Source organism: Anthonomus grandis, chromosome 22 (assembly GCF_022605725.1).
Source record: "Anthonomus grandis grandis chromosome 22, icAntGran1.3, whole genome shotgun sequence".
Classification (NCBI taxonomy): domain Eukaryota; kingdom Metazoa; phylum Arthropoda; class Insecta; order Coleoptera; family Curculionidae; genus Anthonomus; species Anthonomus grandis.
This window is the reverse complement of record NC_065567.1, coordinates 33576538-33603013: the sequence shown is the minus strand read 5'-3', so window position 1 is coordinate 33603013 and position 26476 is coordinate 33576538. Positions and strand designations below refer to the sequence as shown.

The window sequence follows — 26476 nt, the reverse complement described above, 5'->3', positions numbered from 1 at the left end:
TTTTTAGACTAATAGAGACCGAGTTATTCGACCAAATATAATGAGAAAAATACAACCAGTGAGAGTCGGGTCAGTTTTTCTGGAAGTATTAGGTCTACAAAAAATTGTCATGAAAAGTTTTTATAGTATGGAATATATGATTGAATTTTAATTTTTACTAAAAAATTTGTAAGACCAAAAGTAAACGAGTTCTTGAAGTAAATATGATGACTCAACCTGAACCATTGAATATCGCGTCAGTTTTTCTGAATATTCTCATAGACTATTGGTTCTACTTTTAAAAGTATATATATTGAGGTATTTTGAAACATCCTGTACATATAAACGGACCGTATAAGCCGGATCTGTGTATATCTAGCTATTTCTCGCAATACCAGTGCACACTAGTGTTATTATCCCATACATAAAAACAATAATCATTATAATAATATATGGATAAGTGGCCCTCTAATTGAAAAACCGCACGACAGCAGCTGCTCGTATCCAACTAAAGAGATGATATGGGAATTACACAAATTGGATTCCAGACGCACTATAGGGTCCAATCTGCCGAGGCCAAAGTGACAGTGTTTCATACGCAGCTGGACGTGTGGTTTTTAACGCATGTAGTACTCGGTTACGGATGGTTTGTTCCAATTTCGTTTTAAAATAACGGGCGTTATGGAATAATGTTTGCGGTGTTAATTTATTCGAATGACTACGTAATTTTCGTGCTTTTACCACTCAATATGTGAGCTTTCGGTGACAAGAACAATGTTTAAAGTTATGGATTTTTTGGCTGAAGTATCCAGATCATGTTTGCTTAGCAGATATTTAGTATGTTATTTGTTGTAAATAAATATATATATATATTTAGAAAATAACCCTAAGAGTTAAAGAAAATCATACTTTCTATTTCAATGGCCGCTTGTTTCAGAAGATACAACTAAAACGTCAATAAATTTTACAATTTTCAATATTTGACTTAAAGCATCCTAAATGGTTATTAATAACTTTTGAACTACAGTACATTCAATAATAATTGAACTATTCTGGAAAGCATATTTAAGGAATATTTTAAATATGTCGTTCTTTTCATTAATCTTCACTGTCTTCGTAATATTTAGTGCACGGCATTGGCTCCAATCCTAAAATCAGAAATAGGATTTAAATTTTCGCTTTAAAGTACAAAAATTAAAGTCGATTACGCGATTAACATGGATGAAGGCGCTTTCAAAGATTTAAGTTTATCCGCTTTTTTACTTTAAAGGGCTTAAATTATTATTTAATATTTGCCATTAAAAAATGATTTTCAAACCAAAAACTTGTAAAATCACCACAATTTTGCTATTTCTACATATATTTTATAGATTTTTTAGGACTTTGCTATGTGGCACAATTTGGAACAAAATTTGTCTGGTCAAAAATGAAATAAATGGCCGCTTTCCTGTTGGCTGGAGAAATTTTTAAATATGGTGATAAAGTAGCAATAAAAGCAACTTGTTTATTACATGATTAGCCTTTATTTAGGATTTAAGTTTAAACCTCTTCGCAACTATTAAGCTTAAATTTAAACAACCTAAGCTGTTATTACAATTTTTCCCAAGAAAAAGGCCAAAAAAGGTAAACTTTATTTTAAAGTTTTTTTTTGGTCACGAAATGGCTAACGATGCTTTTTGATTCCACTCTTGAAATTTGGTGGCTAAAAATTAAATAAATTGCTACCTTTCTACTGGTCTTGTTATGACTAAAAAATTGCTATGAATCGGACAAACAAGTAGTAATAAAACAATTTTTTCATTCTCCATAATTATTGGTTATTTAAAAATCTGTTTTCCAATTGAATATGCAAGACAGATTTTTATTATATAAAAGTTGTTTTTATTTCGAAAATTATTAAAAAAAACTACCCGAATAACTTTATAACTAAACTGTAACAAAAACTTAATACACAAAAAAACCATGACTACTCCAAGGCACAAGAAGGACATTTTTAAAAGATGGACATTACAAGCAAAAGTGTAATGCAACTACGACTATGGAGTGGCTTTTCTTTAACTCTCAATACATATATTACTTGATCACTTGATGGTATAGGTACACTTCTCATTTTTATCTGATCATTAAAGTAGTCTAAAAGTGTCATTGCACTCTTGGCTTATCTTTTCATACATCTCTTTCATAATATAATAGGCACTCCTAAAAACTATAAACTGCAAATATTCACCTTGAAATGATAGTCCTTTTGTGTATATTACTCTTAATGTTATGGATGCTTAACAGATTTTTGGGGATGAATTGGCACTGAATAAGCCTTATTTTATAGTGTTTTTTCTAGAATCGTTGAGCATTCACAAAATGGCCAAATATTTAACTTGCTGAATCTATTTAATCCGAGTGTGATCACAATTAGCAAATTATTTGGAATTATAAGTCAGAGAAGTAAATTATGAAACATGGTAATAAAGTAGCAATAATAGCGATTTTTCTATTGCATATTCACTATCAGGCAAAAGTAAAGCAACTCTTTCGGTAATATGAACTACTTTATTATTAAAAATGAAATTGGCATTAGCAAAAATAAAACACCATTTAGTTTAAAGTGATATACTTTATTAACGCGACAAAAGTAAAGCAAACTTTGTATTTTTTTCAAAAAAGCGGTTTATTTCATGTATGTACCAATGCAAACATATTTTTAAGAGTTAAAAATAACGCTCTTTCATATATTTCATAGCATTAAATAAACCTAAGGGTAAAAAATTGGCTTGGTGTTGAAGCAAATGGTGACAGACGCATTTTTGGAAGAAAAGCGTTTATTCGATATCTCCAGGCAGTTTTATTTCCCAAAATACAGTGGGCGTCATTTGGAAACAGTCAATGGCAGCACTGAGAATCCGATAAAGAAAGCATGGATCAATTAAAATTCTCCTTGCGTTCAAAGACTGTAAATCCAAATATCTTTTAATAAAAGTATTAAAAAATTACTCTGAAATATAGCGCTACTCCAGAATAGCCTGGACAAGAGAATAAAACATACGCATTCTAAATGTAATATTGCCAAACTAGTTTCTATCCCAAGCAGCTCACAAAGTCTACTACGAAACAAAATTATTTTATATTAGTTATATTTAGAGCATATCGAACAATAAAATATTACCTAACGGATTTAATTAAAATAATTATGTCTTATAAACAACCTATTAAGTTTTATAAATAACTATGGGACAGTTTAATAAAATATTTTTATAATGAAATAATAATTTGCTATAAAGCATTTATAAAACAATCCTATATAACTATATTGTGTTAAGCAAGATTTGTTATTTAGTTGCTTTATAATTGTTTTAAAACATATTTATAAAACAAATATAAAATCATTTTATAAAGGTTTTTTAGTAAGTTATATTAGGTGAACGAAGACTTTATTCTAAAACAAATTACTTTCAGTGACTTGTAAGGTGAGTTGTAAGGATTATGTTTATCAAAATATTTTATTACACTCTCAAAAATGTTATTCATATAGTAGTTATAATATAATTATATTATATATTCTTATTGTTACTGTTATACAGGGTGGTCCATTTAACTTGAGATATCGCAATATCTCGAAAACTAAACATGTATCCAGAAAATGTTTCATGTGAAATTTGAATAGTTTCCAGGGGGCCATAAAATGACGTCATTGGTTTAACCTTGAGTGGACGTCTTTAAGGTCAAATGAAGGTTAACTTTACTTTTTCGCATAGAAACCTATATTTTTTTAAATAATATCTGACTTAGGGTTAAAAAATAAGTAACTTTCATCTGACACTTTTTTACATGCGACCTCTCCTTTTCAAGGTATTAATTCTTGATTCTTTTACGAATTTTTTTCCTTGCCAATGACATTTGCCCTTGTAGGTAGTATCTGATGATCTATCAAAAGGAGTAAAAGTATCTTATGACAGAATTTTATTATCAACAGAATCGAAAACTTGAAAAGAAAATAAAAAACGATCCAACACTTGGCGCGCAACGCGTGAATAATGTGCAGAACAACCATCATGCTGGTACCACATATTTAGTCTCACTTCAAAACACACATCTTCCAAAAATACTGGTAGAATCTCTAGCAAAAAATTACGGTATTTTTGCCCTGTAAGCACACCATCAATAAAATAAGGTCTTATGACTTTATAATTGATGATGCCAGACCAGACATTCACAGAATATGGCCGCTGATGTTCTATCGCTGGAAACCACCTAGTATTTTCAACTGCCCAATAATGCATGTTACGATTAACTACACCATAGTTTGTAAATGAAGCTTCATCGGTGAATAAGACGCGCAGAAAGAAATTGTTATTTTCATGCAACTGATCACAAAACAACACTCGATTTTGGAAATAATTCCCGTGAAGCTCTTGATGTAGCGGCAAATGATATGGATGAAACTTGTGGCGTTTTAAAATTCTCAGGACACTTGTTTTGGAGATTCCAGAAGCAGAAGAAATTGATCGTGAGCTGACTCCGGGATTATGGCCAACTGCAGTTAAGACGGCAATTTCATTATTTTTACTGGTAATGCTTCTCTTTCGTGATCGATTTATCGTTTTCACACTTCCATCTTCTATAAAGTGGTTCACTACACGATAAAATGATGCTCGCGATGGAAGTCGCCGTTGAAGATGTCGCATGTTATACAGTTCAATGGCTCTATTAATATTCCGTTCAGATTCACCATAGATAAGGACCATTTCAACTTTTTCATTTATTGTAATCTTAGGCATTCCATGGTCACTCAACAAAATAGTCAAATACTTGATAACTAAACGAATACTGTGAATCAAAATAATCTCTCATTTACTTTATTCATCAGTATTTGTTTACAATCGCCTGAAATACCTGGGATAAACACGTGAGATCTGTTCACTATAGAAAATTTTTGCATCATATCAACTTGCATTGACCATTGATCAACAATGCCTTGTCACAACAATATTAAAGAATTGCTGAACCAAAGCTACTTATTTTGAAATTACTTATGAAAAGAAAGTTACTTATTTTTTAACCCTAAATCAGATATTATTTAAAAAAATACAGGTTTCTATGCGAAAAAGTGAAGTTAACCTTTATTGTTTAGGAAAAATTTAATAAAATTTAATTTTTTACAATAATATATATATAATAGGACCATAATAAATGAGCTATTTTTTAGTATTTTGTTGATGTTTTTATTATTTTTATTAATTGCTTATTTTCTTTACCAATTAGCATAATATTTACCATTTTTTTTTTACATTTTTAAAGAATTAGAATAGCGAATGTCAAAACTAGAATACTAACGTTATAATTTTAACATGCACACAGAGAGCTATATATTACATATACAGGTTACAAATTTCTATGCAAAAAAACAATACATACATTTACATATTAAAATGTTCATATCACACAACAAAAATTATTAGTTGATCTAATATTAAATTGCTAACCTACTATTTCCTATTTATTGGTCATTATTATAAATAATATAAAATAATACCACATGGCAATTTTGACCAATATTTACCTGTTTATTTTATTTATATTGACAAAATTTAGGTTCTTTTCCCAAAAAACCGACTACGGTCCTCTGTTTCACAGAAATTGTTTGAAGTTGCCGATATTAACATGACAGGATCGCACTTAAATTTACATTGGACGTTACCTTTTTTATTTTATTTACTGTTTATTTAATAAAATAAAAACAATTACATCAATACAGTTTTCACATATAAAAACGTAATATTTCTTGTGTGTTATTTCAATAATTCTATTTTATTGCAGATTTCATTGTTGCTGGTGTCTTTGGTAGCAGTTTTAATACTTCCAACTGGAGAAGGAAAGTTAATTGGAGACCACGTGTGTCAGACTGAATTAATGTAAGTAAAAACACAAACTTAACATGAACATTATTATGACAATTATCTTTCCGACTCTTAATTCACAAGAAAATATTTACTGTTTTCTCTCCATTTAATATGAGTTGCATACTATTTATTCATGGCATTATAGACTGCAGTGATTCTTTCATAATCATCCTCTGTTTATGGGATAATAATGCTAATGTGTCATCAGCAAATTTTACTTCAAGGTCTGGAAGTGACATGTGAGTCCCAATTAATACAGTTTTTAGGTATCAAATGCACGAAATATATCAAAGAACCCTCTCCTACTGGTCTACTTCATTCTGGCTTTATACTAATCATATAATTCTTGATCTCTTGTGAGTTTTAAATAGATCTTGAAGCTTATCTTCATCATGCTTAAGTTCTTCTATACACCATGGATGTTGATATTTCTTGTGATTGATTCTTGCTCACAAGTGCTCACCCAGTACATAGATTTATTATAGTAAAACCTTTTCGCTAACACGACGTAACATTAACTCCGGTTGTACCACCAAATGACGAAACCAACAATAAGGAACGTTTGATACAGTTCGCAATAAACCTGCTTACAATTTAATTGACTGCCATTGCTTTTTCATGGGAGCACGGACAAGAAAATTGCGGCCTATTGGCGGTAATTATTCCTGGTTTAATTAATACATTCCTCGTTTTACAGAATTTTATGGTGTTGCTTCATTTTTATGTTGCATGTATTTGACAAGATAATAATGTTTCGACATTAGAGCTGTTAACGATTGCGACGTTTGAAAATATTGCATATTGAACGAGATTCAAGGAATTTAATACAGGGTGGTTTTAACAAGGGTATAGGTTCAGTTTTGGTTATCATATTAGTTGAAAATCCTTGGAGATAATTTTTATTTGAGAGAGAAAGGATCAATGACATCATACTTCATCCCTCAAAGACCATTTTAATTAATGCAAGTGTTAAGAAGACATTGATGAAAGTCAGTCCAGGAGTTAAAATATCTTAGTCAGCGAGTTCTTTATTAATTAAAGCCATCGAAGTAATGTTTTATTTCTTCCAGGCAGTTGCTAAAAAAACTGAGAAGTCTTTCATACTGATCTATCATTAGCAAATATCACTGTATTGCCTGGAAGTGATGTACCATGGGTTCCTTATTATTCAAATCCATTTAAATAATATTTTATTTCTTTCAGGTAGTTCATGAACATACTGAAAATTCCGATTAACAAATTGCGTTGATTGCTTTTGGTGAGTTATTGTCCACTAATGTGTCATCAGGCAATTTCACTGTAAGGCCTGGAAGTATTGGGTAATTGACAGATTTTAAATTTTTAAATTATTGTTTTTAATTAAATTATTGTTTCCTAAATCAGTTGAAATCTCCACTTCTTTTGAGCAGTTGAAAAATAGTTAAAAATGGAAGTTGACTTTCTGGTAAAGCAAGTTTTGCTTTAAACTTGACAAAATTCCCAAGTTTCCCAGTCAATGAGTTTATTATTCAAATCCATTGAAGTAATGTTTTATTTCTTGCAGGCAGTTAATGATGAAACTCAAACGTCTGATTCACAAACTGCATTGATTTATTTTAATAAGCTGTTGTCATCAGCAAATTTTAATATAAAGCATAAAAGTGATAGAGCTGATGAAGAAATTGAAGCATCTGATTTCTATCAAAATTCCAGTTATACGATAAAACGCATCAAAGAAACTCCACATACCTATTTGTATAATGGGCCTATATACCTTGTATGATACACTACCAGAGCCATGGATCAATCATCATCAGTTCAAATTCTTGTCCAATGTGATCAGATATTCCAATATCAAAGACAGTGGATTTACAGAAGTCACTACTGCTAGGTTCAGAAAAATGTTATTTAGACATGAACCAGCTCTTTTATATGCGTATTAATTAATGAATAGTCACAAGAACTTCCTGATGATGTTAAGAAAGGAAAAGTTAATTGGGCATTATATACCTGACCAGATGATTGATATAAACTCACTGCTCCTCTCTGAAATTTGAATTCTTGATCGATTCTTGACCACAAACTAACCTCAATAATGTGGTTATTTCAAGTACAAAATTAACAACAAATAATTGAAATTGTAAAATAGTTGATTGATTTTCTTTGGTGAGCTGTGGATTCTTTGCCTGTATCCACACTAATGTGTCATCAGCAAATTTAACTATAGATATATTGTTGATAGATTTTTTGATCTTGTCTCTCTTCAGCTCTCTTATATATCTCTACTTTTTAGCATCATACACTTCATACTCTTTTCATGTAATAGGAGTCTAAATGTCTAAAAATATATTTTAATAATTTTTCAGAGTGCCAAAAGAGGAACAAATATGGGAACTAAAGAACAGAACCATAAGAACTTACAAATGGTGCTTGAATGTGCCACCGCGTTGCGCAGAATACTCGACCAGATTAGTAAATGAGTCTAAAATAGTGGTAAGTCGATATGTATATAGGAGTTATATACTCCTTTAATATATAAGTATGTATAAATAGTTTCTGGTTACATTGCAATGGATAGAGGTAAGCAATTTTTATGGGAAATATAAGCGTATACTTAAACTGATTATATGTATATAAAACATAATTTTGCCTGTTTAATACAAGATGTCCCAAAAATTTTTTTCCTTCATGATTCACTTTCGGATCTAACCCTTATTAATCAGCATGAAAAATACACTTGCTGGCATCAAGTGCAAGTGAGTTAGCTATACATTTTTTGTACAATCCTTTATATTATGAATTATGTTTTAAAAAAATTAAGTCACCTCTTTATGTACTTTTCAAGGCCGATTTATAAAATTTTATATAAAAATTCATAATTTTCCCAATAAAATTCTTGTTTTTTTGAATATTGCTCCACCGTATCTGTTTACCCAAGTGAATTAATTACATAACATATTAAAATATAATATATATTTTACATAACGACCACTTAAACCTCGTGCTTTGTATATATGCAACAATAAGGACAATATACAAGAATGATTTCGTTGTTAATATGTTTGCCAACTGACCCTTGTGTAAGTCTTTTATTTAAATTTTATTGTAATATTAACAACAGAAGTCCATCTGACATCTGTTCTTTTAATCATCACGCGCGCACTAAATTATCATGTGAAATTGGATTGGGTAAGTCTGAAGAAAAACTGGCACGCCCTAAATTAATTTTTAAGTTAGTACGATTTTTTTTAGGGACATATTACCATATTTATTAGTTTATTCTGTCAATAAGGAATAAATATATTATTTCCTTCTATTTTATATATCGCAAAATATGAAATGTACATTTTTAGATTTCCTATAAAAGATTTTTCTGGTATTCGTGGAATCGTAATAAAAATGCAAAAATTCTTTTGCTGACAGCTTAAAGCTATTGCTGTGGATATATATATATATTCCGGGACCACAGTATATTCACCTCTTGTATGTACTTTGATCTATCAATTAAATTTATTAATTAATTCATTAAAGTTTTCTTTTTATTTTAACTTAATGTTTGTATAGTTGAACCGGTAAGTCGTATTGTAATATTGTAGTTCGTGTATATGCATTGTTGTTTCTATACTAGGCTGGTTTTCTACTTTTCTGATAATGCCTTTCTCTAAAGGAAAATATGTAATTATTACCATTAATTACAGAGTTAATTAGATAAAAGCGTATTACCCATAACCTTTAGACTAAAGCTAATTCAGAAGATTATTATTTCTAGGATCATTACATAAATTTAGTTTTTATATAAATGAGTTGATATTTGTAAAAAATTGAGCAATTTAGAAGTCAAATCGAGGGTCAAAAAGCAGGACCTTGTAAGTAAAAAAAGCATCAAACAAAAATTCCGCTACGGTCCTGTGATTCCCCTTAAAAGTTGTGCTCAATAGACAGCTGCGCGCATGTCAACCAACGCCCGTAATAATGTGACTGATTTGTTACAAATTATGAAGCGACAGGACCGTACTTAGTTGCACTTTACCTTATAAATAGCCATTCAAGTGGCTTAAAAATTGCGTATTCTCAGTTTTAACCCTTGCAGGAAACTTAAATAATTACATAACAAAAGTATAACGATCATGCCGAATACAATTTAAAAAAAAAGCGAAATAAATGCCTGGAGAAAGTAAGCAAGGCCCTATCTTACAGAAATGAATGGACAAGGTAGTTTATTATCCGATACGCATGAGTAAGAGCGCTTAAAGCTATCACTTCGAACCGATTTTAATGTGTGGGTATAACATTGTTTTTCGTTATTATAAAGGCCTTACTCGTAAATTTATCTGATTTATATTTAATCGATTATAATAAATCATTGACACTAGCCATGCTGTTATGTACTAGGAAGTTATATGCTCCGATTTAATAATTATTTAGGGTATATACACTACCCACAAAAATTATTACATATTTTTTTGAAAATCCCTTATTTAAGTTATTTTATTTTAAAATTTGAAGACTCTTGGTAGATTTAATGATCATATCGGTAAATAATAATAATCTTATAAATATGCTTATTTAACTAATTACTTCTTTTAATAATCATTACTTTAAGAAAGCTTCATAACATATAAATTTCACTTAAAATTAATTTGATGAATTTCAATCAGAAATCCAAAATTCAAGATTTCAATTCAAAATTTATTCGTTTTAATATTGCAAAATACCTTTTTTGTGGAAAATTCCCCGAATAAATTAATAATGATTTAGAATAAGAACTACGGTTCTTGTTTATTTCTAATATTAACGAATAAAATTTAAAACAAAAGGAATATTTATGAATATTTTTAAATAAAAAAATATTTTGTTTTAATATTTATTCGCTAAAATACTGTTTTTCACACTATTTATTTTCAATATAAATTTTTTATTTAAAATTGTAAGTAAATGACGAGAGTAATCAATAAAAAGTGATAATACAAATTTTACGAATAAATTTATAAATATTTTAATTGTGTGAATTTAATTACCTCAGAAATTATTATCAATTTTTTATCATGTTGTCAGATAGTTGTCAGGCAATATATTAAATTAATACTTGGAATAAAAACTTTCTTTTTTATTTTGAACGAATAAAATTTAGAATAAAAAGAACATCCAAGAATATTTTTTTCTAATTTAAAAAAAAATATCTTCATCAAAGGACCACAGCCTATATATGACGCTGACCAATAAACTAAATTAATGAAACAAACTTGTAGAATATAAAATATGCTCATTTATTAGATCCAAAGATAAGAAAATGGAACAGTTGTTCGTTAAAATACTGTTTTGCATTAGTGCACTATTTAGTTCAATTATTAAATTCTTTGAAAGGAATTTCAAAGAAAATAGAAAATATACTATACTGCAATATAATATAATAGAGAATAATCAGAAAAACGTCATATTATTTTAAGTTAATGGTAAAATGTCATAAATTTATACATATTTTAGTCATTTAAAATCAATTGCTTATATCGGGCTTGAGAATTCAGCCAAAATCAAAATGTGCCAATTCAAAATGTAGGGTTTATAGTAAAATAATTAGAAATTTGTAGTGGTTGGTATAGCGCTTTTTTTAATAAAAATTATAATTGAAGAATATCCTATCAATGTGACAATGTTTTAATTCAACGAAATGTTAGTCAAAAATATATTTCATGTGTTTATTGAAGCTTATTTTCTGTGAGTATGAATTTTAATTAAATTTAAACATTTATAACAAAAAACTGTTAAATGTCGATTTTTAAAAAGTTCTTAATTGGTTTTTTCCATTTTAAAGACAAAAAGAGAGAGAGAGAGAGAGATAATAAATATTTAAATCTTGAATCAGCAAAAAAATGAATTGGGGACTTAAATAATCATTTTAATTGTAGAAATAAGTATGTAGGGGTTTGTAATAAAATAACTAGGCATTCGTCGTGATTTATGTTATAGTACTTTTTTAATATAAGTATACAGGGTCTTTCAGAACTATGGGATCAAACTTCTGGGGGTTGTTCAGTGCAAGAGAAGAATCCATTTGAGTATAGGAACCCATGTCCGGAAATGCGTCACTACGCCACTACGGCCCTAAGACGTTAATAATTTATAAAAAACATTAATTACCTAAATAGGATCTGCTGCATTTATTTTTACCTTTTGTACATGATACCATAACAACTTTTATTATTTAAAATCAACGCTTATCAATGTCGATTCTCAATGTCATGTTTAAAAATTTTATAGCTTACAATTTTTAAACATTTATTGCTAATGGAAAACTGGCAGCATTTGGCATACGGAGCAACAAACTGCAATGCACGAGCAGCATCGCGGTTGTATCATAAACGTTATCCGACAGCATCCTGGATACAAAAAGTTTATTGCGGTACATCGGCGGCTCGCTGAGACAGGCATGTTTAAGACCAAGATGCATGATACTGGAGTTGCTCGAACCGTAAGAACGATCGAATTTGAAGAAGAGGTGCTGCAGTGAGTTGCCGATGAACCATCAAATAGCACACGTAACGTCGCTAAGAATATGAATAGGAGTAACGCTTCTGTCTGGCGGGTACTACACGACCAACAACTCCATCCTTACCACTTCCAGAAAGTTCAAGGTATGAATGCAGCCGATTCTCATCCTAGAGTTTAATTTTGTCCTTAACACAAGACATTTTAAATAATTGTTGTCATGGTATCATATACAAAAGGTAAAAATAAATGCATCAGATCCTATTTAGGTAATTAATATTTTTTCTAAATTTAAACGCGTCTTAGGGCCGTAGTGGCGTAGTGACACATTTCCGGACATGGCTTCCTATACTCAAATGGATTCTACTGTTGCACTGAACAACCGCTAGAAGTTTGATCCCATAGTTCTGATCCATAGTTCAATCCCTGTATACTGAGAATGTTTTAGTGAGGCTAAAATATATTTAAACACAAAGACTTTTTTCTTTGACTATAAATTATAATTGAATTTAAAGTTTTTTAATTAAAAAATATAAAACATTATAATCAATTATTTATTCTGGTGTCAGGTTGTCCAATACGTTAAACAAATTTAATTTTCAGTTACTAGCGAATCAAATTAGTAATTAATAAAACACAACGAAAATTCATTCATATAAAATAATGTTTTGTATAAGTGAACTATATAGTTTAATTTTTAATTTCTTTGAATTAAATTTAAAAGAAGATATAAAGAATAATAAAAAAAAATTCTTAATCATATTTCACGAAAAAATTATAAATATTTTAATCATGTCAAGTTAAAAACTTTAAAAATTATAACAATATCAGATTATCCATTACATTAAATACAAATACTTGGTATAAGAACGTACAAATACTTGGTATACGAACTAATATTTTTATTTTAACTTTTAAGAAATAAAATCTATAACCAGAGAAAAATTCATGAATATTACTTCATTCAAAACAATTTTTTTTTTAAATATTTATTCGTTAAAATACTCTTCTGTATCAATGAACTATTTGGCTTAATTATTGATTTCTTCGATTAAAATTTTAAAGAAAATTAAGAGAATATATTAAAAAACTTTAAAAACTATAAACATTTTTTATCACGCTATCAGATTGTCTAATAAATTAAATTAATAAAACATGCATTAATTTTTGCTTATCAACGAATAAAATTTAGTAGAAAAATAATAAAAATTTCCAATATTCTTTGTTTAAAAAAAATTATATTTATTCTACTTAACATTGTTAAAACATAAATTACTTTATGCAAAAGGAAGAACAAAAAATTTATAAAATTTTTACTTTTATTTCAAAAAACTGTTTTTATTAAATAACTGTTTTACACTAGTATACTATTGAGTAGTATTATTTGGCCCTTTAAATAACATTTTAGAAAAAACAATTAGACAAATTTCATGAATAATTTTCACATGAGTGGCTTATTATATTCTCCTAAATTCAAAACAAAAAAATTATAAAATTAAGAAAATCTCCTATTTAGAAATTTATTCATTAAAATGCGGTTTTCGTTGACCAATTTTTGCGCTAAATAATTCGGATGACTGAATATTTTTAAATATTTTTTTATGTAAAATTGCTGAAATGCAATGTTGAGGCTAAAATTTAATAAGAATCCACATACTAAATTAATTTGGAACAATATATAATTGATTGTTGAAACAAGCAAGAGCTCTAATAATTACTTTTTATACAGCATCACTAACTTTAAATTAAAATTATTTTTGCATAAAAAATTTTTAAAACACTTATTTGTTTTGAGTAGTATATATGAAAAACAAATTTAAAAAAAAAAACAATAAAACCCATATGGATATGGGTTGGGTTGAGTTATATGATTTCCATTCTAACGATTTATTCAATTTTTCTATTTGCCATAGAAGGCACCGTTAACGTTAACACAGCTAAAATATGAGAAATATTAAAAAGTAAATTTTCTCGTAAATTATATCTCCTATCGACTCAAACTAAGCAAGCCTTTTTTAGATGCCAGCCTCCGGCTTGTGATTTTAAGCTTCAAATTTAATTAAGCACAAAATTGTTAATAAAACACTCGAAATTTAAATATCTAAATATGCCTGATTAAAAAATATTTTAGGAACGTCTTCTGGTATTTTCACAGAGTGTTTCAATTTCGACCCTCAACTTGAAGATTTCGGAATCCATAAAAGATACGAAGATGGTTAAATTCGGGCAAAGTTCAGAATTTAAAAAGTTTAAGCTTAATAATATGCAATTAAAAAAAATACAAATTCCGAATGGTTCCGCAGATATTCAAGAAAATCCGAAATTTTGAAAATCCGTTTTTTTTTTGAGTTTATTTCTTATTCCTTGCCACTTTTTCGTGTCACATGTTTTTAGATTTGTAATACGACGTTTCGTGTTTTGCCAATCGTCATCAACTTTGATTTTTCTTATAGGCGCTATATTTGGTTTTTGCATTGTTAAAATCTTTGCATAATTTCTTTTTTAATGATCTATTTTAAGTAATAGTTTTTTATTTTCAAAAACCTGCATTTTTGAAAAAAAAAATTTGCCGCAATAGGCTGTGCGTAAACTGACAAGGCAATTTTTAACATGTCAATAAATATTACACATTAGACAGAAATACTAGCAATGCAATACCGTAGTGGCGCATACATTACTTCAGAGTTACACACTTATTTTTAGAAGTAATTTTTCATTTTATTTTACAAAATTACGTTAAATGTCTGGAAGACAGAAAATTACCCAAAATTCCTGGAAAATATTTTAAAAAATTATTGAAATCCCTGGAAAGCGTTATGTCTAAAATAATATAGAAAATTAATATAGTTTTCTAAAAAATCTACAGAATTACGTTAAATGTCTGGAAGCCATAAAAAATCACTCCAAGCATCTGGAAAATAAAAAAAACTGCCTGGAATAAAACAAAACTTTATTTTAAATGCCTGAAATAATTTAAAAAATACTCCATTAACCTGAAAAACTTAAAAACATAACAATTTCCCAAATTGAAAAATAATCTTAAAAACGCAATAGTATTAAGTTAAATAAAAACATTACGTGCAGATACATGCAAGACGTCGAGAAATTACCTCAACATCTTGGAATAAAATAAAATTTTATTACAAATACCTGGAATAAAAACTAGAAAATTTTAAAAATTATCTTAAAAACTTGAAAAAATTGAAAATAAAAACTTATCCTAAAACATTAAAGTTTAGAGAAAAATATTTGAAATACTTGGAAGACGTGACAATTGACCCAAATTCCTGGAATAAAACAAGATCTAATCCAAATGCCTGGAATATTATAAAAAAACTATAAAAATCTGGAAAATATTAAAACTTCAAAAATTCTGGAATTAAAAATTGAAAATAAAAAAATATTTTAGAACATTAAAATTAAAAGATACATTATTTAAAATACTTAGAAGACGTGGAAAATGACTCTAAGGTCTAGGAATAAAATTACATTTTATTCCAAATGCCAAAGAATCTTCCAAAAATTTGCAAAATGTCAAAAAAATTTTATTTAAATTTTAAAATTTCTGGAATTAAAAATTGGAAACAAAAACTTATCCTTAAATATTAAAATTTGAAGACAAATTATTTGGAATACTTGAAACGCGTGGAAAATAACCCTAAAATTCAGGAATAAACAAGATTTGATTTCGATTTCCTGGAATAATAAAGGAATGCTCAGAAAATCCGAAAAATTGAAAAATTCGGACTTCAAATACTGAAAAGAAAAACTTATTTTAAAACATTAAAATTAAAAGATCAGTTTTTTAAATAATAATAATTTCCCGAATTTGTCGAGCATTATTTTGGCTTCAAATGCGTTGCTTATTTTTGTTAAAAATGCCGCAGTTTTTTAAATACTGTCATCGATTCATATTACATTTATAATAAATTTTAATCATATCTTGCTTTTCTTCATTCGGAAAACTCATAATTGCTTAAATTATTAATAAAGTCAGTTTGTATTAAAATACTAACAAACATACAAATATTTAAAACATTTCATATTTATGACAGTTTATATATTTTCTTGTCAATTTATCACTGCGGCAAATCTGTTTTTTCCAAAAATTCGGGTTCTTACAAAAAAGAAATATAACTTGTGATACATCGTTAAAAAGATAATTTTACAGAGATTTTATATATGTAGAAATCCATTATAGCGCCCATAAGAAAAAATCGAGTTGATGATAAAACGTCGTATTAAAAACCTAAAAACACCATCATGTAGCACAAAAAAATTGGCAACGCAATGTGCAAAAAAAAATTAAAATTGGATAAGAAATAAACTCAGCATAAAATAAAATCGATTTTTTAAAATTTCGTATTTTTTCGAATATATTCGGAATCAATCGGAATTTTTTTATTTTAAACGTCATATTGTTAAACTCAAATATTCTCAGCTTTGCCGCAATTTAAATATCGTTGTATCTCTTATAGATTCCATGTTGAAGGTCTAATTTGAAACACCCTGTATATATCACATCCTTCAGTATTAATTTCTCCCTTTACACCATACTAATATTATCATATTATAGTATTTTATTAGACTATATTATACAATCAAATAATATTGTACATATCTTGAACGTATATACGGCTGCAAAATTCATCTTAAGCAGGATGTGCTCATTGGATTAGGAAACGCATGTAATCTTTTAAATTATTTACTATCTCCTAATAAAATTACGAGGCGACATGCTGGTAAGATCGTTAACATGTTGAATATTATACCACGTTTTTAATAAACATCAATGATTTTTTTTTAATTATTTTTAGGTAGTAAACGTAACAAAACCATCTGAAATTTGTTGCAACGGTTTTAAGGAGTATAAGAACTACTGCGTAAGTGAATGCGCTGACTGCGAAAATGGGGTTTGCATTAAGGGATTTTGCGTATGTCAAGCTGGATGGACTGGACCTGAATGCAATTCTCGTAGGTATTGGTTGTATATTAAATATACATTTTTCAAATCAAATCTTAATGTAAAATAAATTAAAATTGCAAAAAATTAATAAAATTTGAATCGCTTAAAAACTGGAATTAATACATGATATAAAACCCTGGATAACTGAAGGTATTATTACATCAATTAAAAAAAGAGACCAAATGAAGAAAAAGTTATTAAAAAATAAAAATAATGACACACTAAAACTTGAATATAAAACTTATAGAAATAATTAACAGAAATTAATAACCACTACTAAAAATAACTACTATATAAACAAACTGCAAGATATAAAACATGATATTAAAAAGATGTATGAAATTCTGAGTGACGCGTCTAATGAACCTAAAGTTAAATTTAACCAAGACATTTATATAAAAGATCTAAATAATTTGAAAATGACACAGAGATGGCCAATTTCTATAATGAATATTTCTCTAAAATAGGAACTAGTATGGCATGTCAAATTCCTGATACAACCACAAAGCTTAATCTAAATTATCCATCTTTCTTAAACTACATGTCGTTAACGCCTATAACAAAAAATTAACTAATACTTCATATTAATTCATTAAAGAAAAACAGTTCCCCAGGTCCAGATGGCATAACTTCTGAGATGGTAAAGCTGTGTCATCCATTTACTGTTGAACCACTTAAATATATATTTAACATTATTTTCTCATCAGCAAAGATACCTGAAGAACTCAAAACTTCAATTATTACACCAATTTACAAAAAAGGAAGTAAGAGTGATGTTTCTAACTATAGACCAATAAGCTTAATAATTACATTTGGAAAAATTTTTGAAAAATGCTTAAAAGAAAGATTATATGACCTAAATAAAAATAAAGTACTTAACAAAAATCAATTGGGTTTTCAAAAAAAAAAATGGTACAAATGATGCAATGTATAGTCTAATAGAAAACATAAAATATGGATTGGTACAGGGAAAAAAAAGTGTTGCGGTTTTTATGGATCTAGCAAAGGCCTTCGACGCTGTACCCCATTCTCAGTTACTTCATGTTCTTGAAAGATATGGAATTAGAGGTGTAGTGTTGGGGCTCTTTAACAACTATCTACAACAAAGAAAGTAAATGGTAAAAATTAGAGAGTAGAGATTCCCTGAGTGACCCTAGCACTGTACAAATTGGAGTGCCCCAAGGCACAGTGCTGGGACCCTTATCCTTTATTTTATGTATAAACTCCCTTTTATCCTTGCTTATAGGTGGCATGGCACTATCTTACGCGGATGACACAGTTCTTGTATTTAAGGATGTTACTTGGACTCTTGTAAGAACGAAACTCATAAATGGCATGAGGAAGGTAAAGATGTGGTTAAACAAGTATAAATTGTCCCTAAATATCTTAAAAACTGTTTATGTCGCCTTTTCTCTAACCGATGCAAATCGGCCAAATTTTAAGAAAATAGTTATTGATGAACAACAAAACTTTATTATAAAAAAAGTAGAAAACACTAAACATCTAGGTATAATAATAGACAAAAAATTAAAATGGACACCACACATTCAAAACTTAACATCTAAACTCAAAAGCTTAATTCATAAATTTTTCCTTATTAGAAATATATTGGATAAAAAAACTTTAATAATGTTGTACCAATCATTTGTGGAATCTCTGATATGCTATGGTATAGTGACCTGGGGTGGACTCTACAATAATGCTCTTGAATCCTTAAAAACTGTTCAAAATTCTAATAATCTATAAAAAAGACAGATTGTACCCCACCTCGCTCTTGTATGCTACCAAAATACTTAATATCAGATCCTTATATCTATACTCCAGTTGTGTATTCTGGTATAAACTTAAAGATAAAAACTACATAAGTCACCAACATGAAACCAGACAACTAACTGAAAGACATCTTAATGTACCATTTCGCAGATTCGATGGAAGCCAAAGATGTAATTCTGTAATAGGACCAGAAATTTCCAATAAGTTACCACGGACAATTCGGGAGATTACAAATAAGCAAAAATTTTCAGAACTTTGTAAAAGATTTATCTATGAAAATTATGATGCCTTACTTGACTTTCTATAAATAACTATTAACGTTTTCCTCTTCTTCTGAAATTTTTAATATTTGTGTCTTATAGTTGTTTTACCTGTATTTTAAATGCACTACCCTCAGGTTTATGTAAATTAGTGGTATGGGGCCCCTAGTAATTATAATTATGTTGTATAGTAATATAATTAATTTTAATAAGTTATACACATACAGGTGCTTGCACCTAGGTGTACTTTATTGTATTGGTACTACAAATTAATTTTGTTTACATCTATCCTGTATTAAGCATGTATTTCTTATGTTGAATAAATTATATTATTATTATTATTATTATTATTATTATTATTATTATTATTATTATTATTATTATTATTATTATTATTATTATTATTATTATATAACTTTTCTTGCCAGAAAATTATCTTTTTATTGTAACGCTATAGGATTGATTTGTGAGTAACTTGGACCATCAAAGGGGAGATCCGTATATTTTCCTCTTTATTGAATCACATCTTCGACATGATCAATGACCGGTTAAAAAAATATCTGCAATCATTAATGAATCAATTCCAGGCCGTCAAATCATTACAATTTAATGAATAGCTGAGACGATTTTTATGATTATTAAAATTATTTAGGTAATGAATTCCTGATTATTCAAGCAATTTCTGCATCATATCGGATACTTTATTGATTCTGAATCGAAGGCTCTTTAAAATTATTTATCATGATTTAGGGTAATTATTCCTTCAAAAATTTTAATAAATCAACCAAATTAATGAGCTCCAGGCTAATAAAAGCTTTACTAAATAATAAATTTCATAAATGATGCTCTAAATTAAACATTCTAACTTTTTAAGGTATAACTACTACAGACAGTACCACGTCCATCTCGTCAACGACCTTTAGGCCGCTACTAGATGTGGCAACTGTCACTAGCAAACAAGAAGAATTATTTACATCAGTGAGACCACCAGTCATTCTTACAACCAGGAGAATAGAAAACTCGTCTCTTAGACCTATTCTATCCACAACTACTCAATATACTGCAAAAGTCTTTAACACTAGCCCAGATATCGTGTTAAAAGTTGACTCAATATTTCCTTTATCTACCACTAAACCCTATACGACTGTATCACATATTCAAAGCTTCTCAAAGATTCAGAAAAACCAAGCCACATCAGTTCCAACCAAAATTACAATACCAATGGTTGAGTCTACCACAACTCAAAAATCAATTAAAATGGATGAATTGGAGGGTTCGGGCTCAAAAGTTACTCAAAATTGGCCCAAACTAGTTGCAGAATCAACTATGATGTTTGATGCAACTGACCAAGAAAGTGGAAGTAAAAGTTCTGAGCCTTTAATAAATCAAAGTAATCAATTTGATCAAGAGGAATACGATGATAATAACTATGAAGAATTTGGTTCTAGTTTTGAAAGCATTGAGAGTGACGATAAACTGGTGCAAACTGATGTAGATTTGTTTAAAGAGGGATTAATTGATGCGGGTAGTTATGACTTTTATATGATTTGTTAATATTTTATTGAAATTAATTGTTTATTTCAGGTACATCAACCACTCCAAAGCCGACAACACCTTTGATAAAACCAAGTTTAAATAAGAACTTAGCGGATAATGAAAATTCTATATTAAAGGAGCATTTGTTGAAAGATCTTGATGACTTTATAAGTGAGAGGCACGAAGAACATTCATCATTAGAAGAAATGAGGAAAAATACGAAATATTCAATCGGTAAGTTTAACAATGTTTTATAAATAAAAATCAAAGAAAAAGAAATATGTAATAATTTCGTAATTTTTTATATTTTAGAAAATGCAGCAGGAAAGAATTTAATCTACAGCATTTGTGCCGCTGCACTGACGACATTTCTAATATTGGTCGCTGCTGTCACGATGTATTCGATGAAAAATTCAAGAAAGAAACTGGAAAAGGAAAAAAGTAGAACTAAAAGAAATGGGGCAGGCGTGGCCGTTTATACAACAAGTATATTCCACTCTCCGTTGCCAGGTAAAATATCTTTTCGAAATGATAACAAAAAATATATTAATTTAAGTCAAGAAAATAAATCAAATTTTATTGATTGTAAATATTTCAAAAACTCAATATCAATTGACCTTTAATTCCCTTTTTAATTATTAAAAAACTGATTAATACTTTATGCTCAATCAATTTAAATGCGATTTCAAATCGTCGAAGGTCTATTTACATTATAACAATGATTTAATTATTTCTATTGCATTAATGCAGGACCAATTTACTGCTTTATCAAGTTAGGTTTTTGGTATAAAACCATCTAAAATTAATATAACAATTAACCAATCAATTCCATTTACATGATCACATTTCATTGATTAAATGTATACATTCTATTTGTTTAATAAATCAATTCTTAATCATTAAGGAATTATCTGAATTATAACTGTATTGATTCTGAGTTGATGAGCTCTTATAATTATCATGATGATAATTGACTGAAATCACGAGTCACAAGATTTACAGTCAGTGATTTAGTAAGTATGTACCATATTTTATTCCTTTATATTTTATATTACCCTACTTAATCTAATTATTATAAAATTAATTCCAGATTATTAGGTAGAAGAATTTTCATCTCTATTGATCTAAATGATACTAATTGCTGATGATTTTTTAATCGATTATCAGATGAGTCAATTAATCAATTTCGGAAAGCTTGTTAAATCATCTTGACTTGATCAAGTTTGACTAAATCATCGTTTTTCCATCATAACTATATTCACTTCCTAGATATGTTTATGAAATTTAGCACACACCCTTTGAGAATCAACAGTAATTTTTTGATGTATGAGTATTTTATTAAAATTTAACCAGTGGCGTCCGTACGTACAGGAACATAGACTAAATATTTTTGAAAAATATTACGTACGCCAATGCTTTTCCATAAAATAAAAATATTTTCATAATCCACATTTATTTTAGGGCAAATTAGATTTTTTGACTTTCTGTCGTCCGATATACGATTACTGCGGAAAAAAATAAAATTATTTATTAAAAAAAAAATAAATTTATTTATTATATAAACATATGCAAAAATATATATGACTAATATTTTACCATTTCAACAACTCTTATTATAGAAATCTAGTGATACTTTAATATTAAATAATTTAAAAAAAAATATACAGGGTCTCCCAAATTTGATTGACTTCAACACTCAAAAGTTAAGGAGTTTAGGACATTTTTATATCAACTTTTCTTCTTAAGATCACCTAAGGATTCACACCTTTTAAGATCAGCACCTTATTCTGTAACACCCTGTATGTATGGTGATTTAGAATTTCCCTAAGAAATTTATTAATTCATTTTATTAAGTCGACAATTACTTAACTATTTGTAAAATAATACCATAGTAATATCGGAATACCAATAATTAAATTAACACTTTAATTATTCTTATTAAATCAATTTCAAACTGCAATTGATTAACAAAAGAGTCAACTAATCAATTTCGGAAGGCTGAAAGTTATCTAAATTATTGATTCTCAGGTATATGGTTATTTAAAATTGATGTGAGGAATTTATTAATCTACCTCATTTACTTGACAAATATTTCTAAGATAATGCAAACATAATGAGATACTAAGAATTAAATTACGAATTTAAAGACCTAATTTATTTAATTCCTTACTAATAGTTGCATATCTAGTAACCGTTTAAAATCTCTATAGTGATTATTTAGTAAATGCCATCAGTTGAATCAATTATTTCACCTTTGGTCAGTATTAAATAATCCTAACATATATTATATGTTATCCTAATATTTAATAAATTTCAAACTGCAATTGATTATTAGAAGAGCTAATTAATCAATTTCAGAAAGCTGAAAGTTTGTCAAAATTATGTCATTTAATTTATTGATTATGTATATGATGATTTAAGAATTTGATGAATCTAGCTTATTTAGCCGAAAATTACTGAACAATTTCCGAGATAATACAATTATATTGGAATTTAAAAACTTATTTTATTGAATTCTTGACTAATAAGATCAAATCTGGTAACCGTCTAAATACTCTATAGTGATTATTTAATAAATGCCAGGTAAATCAATTATTTCATCTTCACTCTTAAAGAACTCTTATTATTGTTTACTCAATTTCAAACGGCAATTGATTGTTAAAAGAGTCAACTAATTAATTTTTAAATTCATTTAAATTATTGATTCTTATACGTATGATCACTTAAAATTCCTCTAACGAATTTATCAATCTACATCATTAAATCGAAAATTACTTAATCATATCGGAATAGCAATTAAATTAATAATTTAAGAAACATTATATTTTATTATTTTTTTTGACTAATAAGTGCATATCTGATAATCGTTTATATTTTCTATAGTAATTATTTAGTAAATGCCAGGTGGATTAATTATTTCGCCTTAATTCACTCCTAAATAACCCTAACTATTATTATTTAATCAATTTCAAACTGCTACCATACCTGTATCATAAAATCTATTTTATTGATTCCTGATCATATTTATTGAATCAATTTCAGAACTCTAAAAGCTTCTTTGATTCACCTCAAGTATTTTATTTATTTGCATTTTTTGATAGATCCGCCTACACCAACATGCGAAAATCCAATATATCCATTAGTGGTTTCAAATGAATCCCTGAAAAGGAAATCAATCAGTCAGAGAGAGACAATGGAGATTCAGGAATTCAATGTTGTGTTCCATAAGCCAATCAAAAATCCGAAATTGGGTAAGACATCCTAATAAACCCGATTGATTATCAACTGTAAATCAACGTTGATTTTAGATACGAAACTGTACCTCTATGACCACCCACCATCTACTGGGAGCTACCGAGCATCTTCAGAAGTAGATACGTTATCGCAGTATAATTTTAGTCAACGATCTCAACCTGAAATCATCACGGAACCGGTTTATGATGAAATTCCCTCGAAAGATCCTTTTGGAGTTACATACGTCAATACCCAGAGGGATGGAGAAGCCGTATATGCCAACTCATCGAAAACAAAACGAGAAAGTGCTGACGCTAGTTGTTTATATATGAACACATGTCGTACAAAGTTTTAATAATTATTATTATTTTTAAGAGATTTTTTGCAATAAAATAGAAGATATAAGAATAATTTTCTTGTATTAGTTTTTCCCTTTTCCAATTCGAAAGTAAGGAATAACAAAATTTTATTTTTCACTTTCGCTACTAGTCTGAGCTCTCAAACTGAAGCTCAGAAATCAAATTTGGAGGAATTTGGACTATTATATCAAGTAGAAAGACTAGTCCATAGAGTCCTGTCACTTAATTACCTTGAGGCATAAAATGTTTAAATGATTTTAAGTGTAATAAAAAACCACCAAATTAACAATTATAGAAACGTAAACAAATTTTATTAAAGATTGGTATTACAAAAATAAACTTAAAATATTAATTGCTCAAAATGCCGGCCGCCACGATCGATACATTTATTGTATCTACGCACCATATTAAGGTTGACGTGGTTAAAAATATCAGGCGTGGTTTGGATTACTTTAGCAGCTGCGGAAATTCTGGCCACCAGGTCTTCTTCTGATTCGACTGGAGTTTCATATACGAGACTTTTCATATGCCCCTAAGAAAAAAATCTAAGGGTGTCAAATCTGGTAAGCGCGCTGGCCAGGTGACAGGGCCTCCGCGGCCAATCCAGCGCCTTCCAAAATTTTTATTTATAAACTCGCGGACAATAAGTGAAAAATGAGCTGACGCTCCATCGTGTTGTAGCCATAAGTTCTGTCGTATATTTAGGGGCAGATCATCTAATAGTTTTGGCAGTACATTTCTTAAAAAATTTAAATGAATATTTCCCGTTAAACGAGGAGGCAACATAATTGGACCAAATAAGCGTTCTCCAACAATGCCGGCCCACATATTGACCAAAAACTTATGTTGATAGCTCCTAAAATGAATACCATAAGGGTTTTCCTCACTCCACACATGATTATTCTTAGAATTAAAAATGCCTTCTTTAGTAAATAAAGCCTCGTCAGTAAAAAGGACATATTTTTTGGAAATTGAGGTTCTTCTGTACACCGGTCAAGAAACCACTGGCAAAAATTCACGCGGAGCATAAAATCATTGGGTCCTAATGATTGCACCTTTTGCAGGTGGTAGGGCCGAAGAAGCTGTTCATTAACAACGTTCCTAACATGATTTACATGCATCGCATCAGCTACTGCTCGAGTACTTACTGATGGTTATCTTCAAATCGCTGAAGCACTTCTTCCTCAAAATCCGGGATTCGGATGTTCCTTTGCGCACCATTATCTTGGCGTTTTTTTTTAACGGAGCCAGTCTTCCTGAGCCGTTGATTGACCCTTTTCTCAAAAAGTGTGTGAGCTGGGATTCGCCTTTCGGGAAACCGCTCTTCATATAGTCGAGAAGCAGCTCTACCATTACATTCAGCAAAGTATTCAGCAAAAGTGTAATCTTCCATTACTTAACCGTAATAAAAAGGAAATTAATATTATGTAAAAAATACTGACAGTGGCAATGAATTAGCATTATTATTATTATTATTAAAATAATTAATTCAGGTGCTGTATCTTAGTTTGGTTTTAGTCAATTTCCACAAAAACGGTGATATTTACTGACTTTTACTAAGAGCACCTTTTTATGTAAAAAGCATAGAAACATCATAATCTAATGCCCAAACGGGCAGAAATTAAAGTCTTAAAGAAATGGGCCTAAATTTACCAAATACCCCCCTGATTCTGAAGCCCCTGGTAAATATTTTTTTTATTTAGTAGGTTCAAAAGAATAAACGTACTAACAATAATTTATCTCCCAAAATTGGTTGCGGTAGCTAAATTAGTTCCGGAGCTATTAAAAAAAAACTAGTTTTTAAAGGTTATTTTCAAAGAGCTCTAGCTCCCTGAGGAAGCTTTTCCGGACCCATGTTTATATAAACTTTTGTTTTTCTTTTGACGTTTTCTATCTGCCCTAGAAGGTTGTAACAACGGAACACCTTGTATATGTATAGCATTAATTCCTTGGCATATGACAGACATCAAACTTTATTTAATCAATCATTGTTCGAGGTTATTAACTTGC

General features: G+C 28.9%; 1 protein-coding gene across 1 annotated transcript; it reads left to right on the top strand.

The window, feature by feature from the left end:
- The first annotated feature begins 528 nt into the window (after window positions 1-528).
- Window positions 529-24518, top strand: LOC126748259 (uncharacterized). The gene is made up of 9 exons (XM_050457364.1): window positions 529-816; window positions 5791-5885; window positions 8219-8345; window positions 17156-17312; window positions 20212-20862; window positions 20922-21107; window positions 21186-21383; window positions 23975-24124; window positions 24182-24518. Exons 1-9 carry the CDS (start codon window positions 754-756, stop codon window positions 24460-24462), a joined length of 1908 nt encoding a protein of 635 aa, XP_050313321.1. The 5' UTR covers window positions 529-753; the 3' UTR covers window positions 24463-24518.
- Window positions 24519-26476: the final 1958 nt, after the last annotated feature.

Coding starts and splice junctions, on each gene's coding strand:
- LOC126748259 (XM_050457364.1), top strand. CDS start 754: ATGTTTAAAGTTATGGATTTTTTGGCTGAAGTATCCAGATCATGTTTG. Junction 8,346..17,155: donor TAAATGAGTCTAAAATAGTG/GTAAGTCGATAT, acceptor AATTATTTTTAG/GTAGTAAACGTAACAAAACC. Junction 21,108..21,185: donor AAATACGAAATATTCAATCG/GTAAGTTTAACA, acceptor TTTATATTTTAG/AAAATGCAGCAGGAAAGAAT.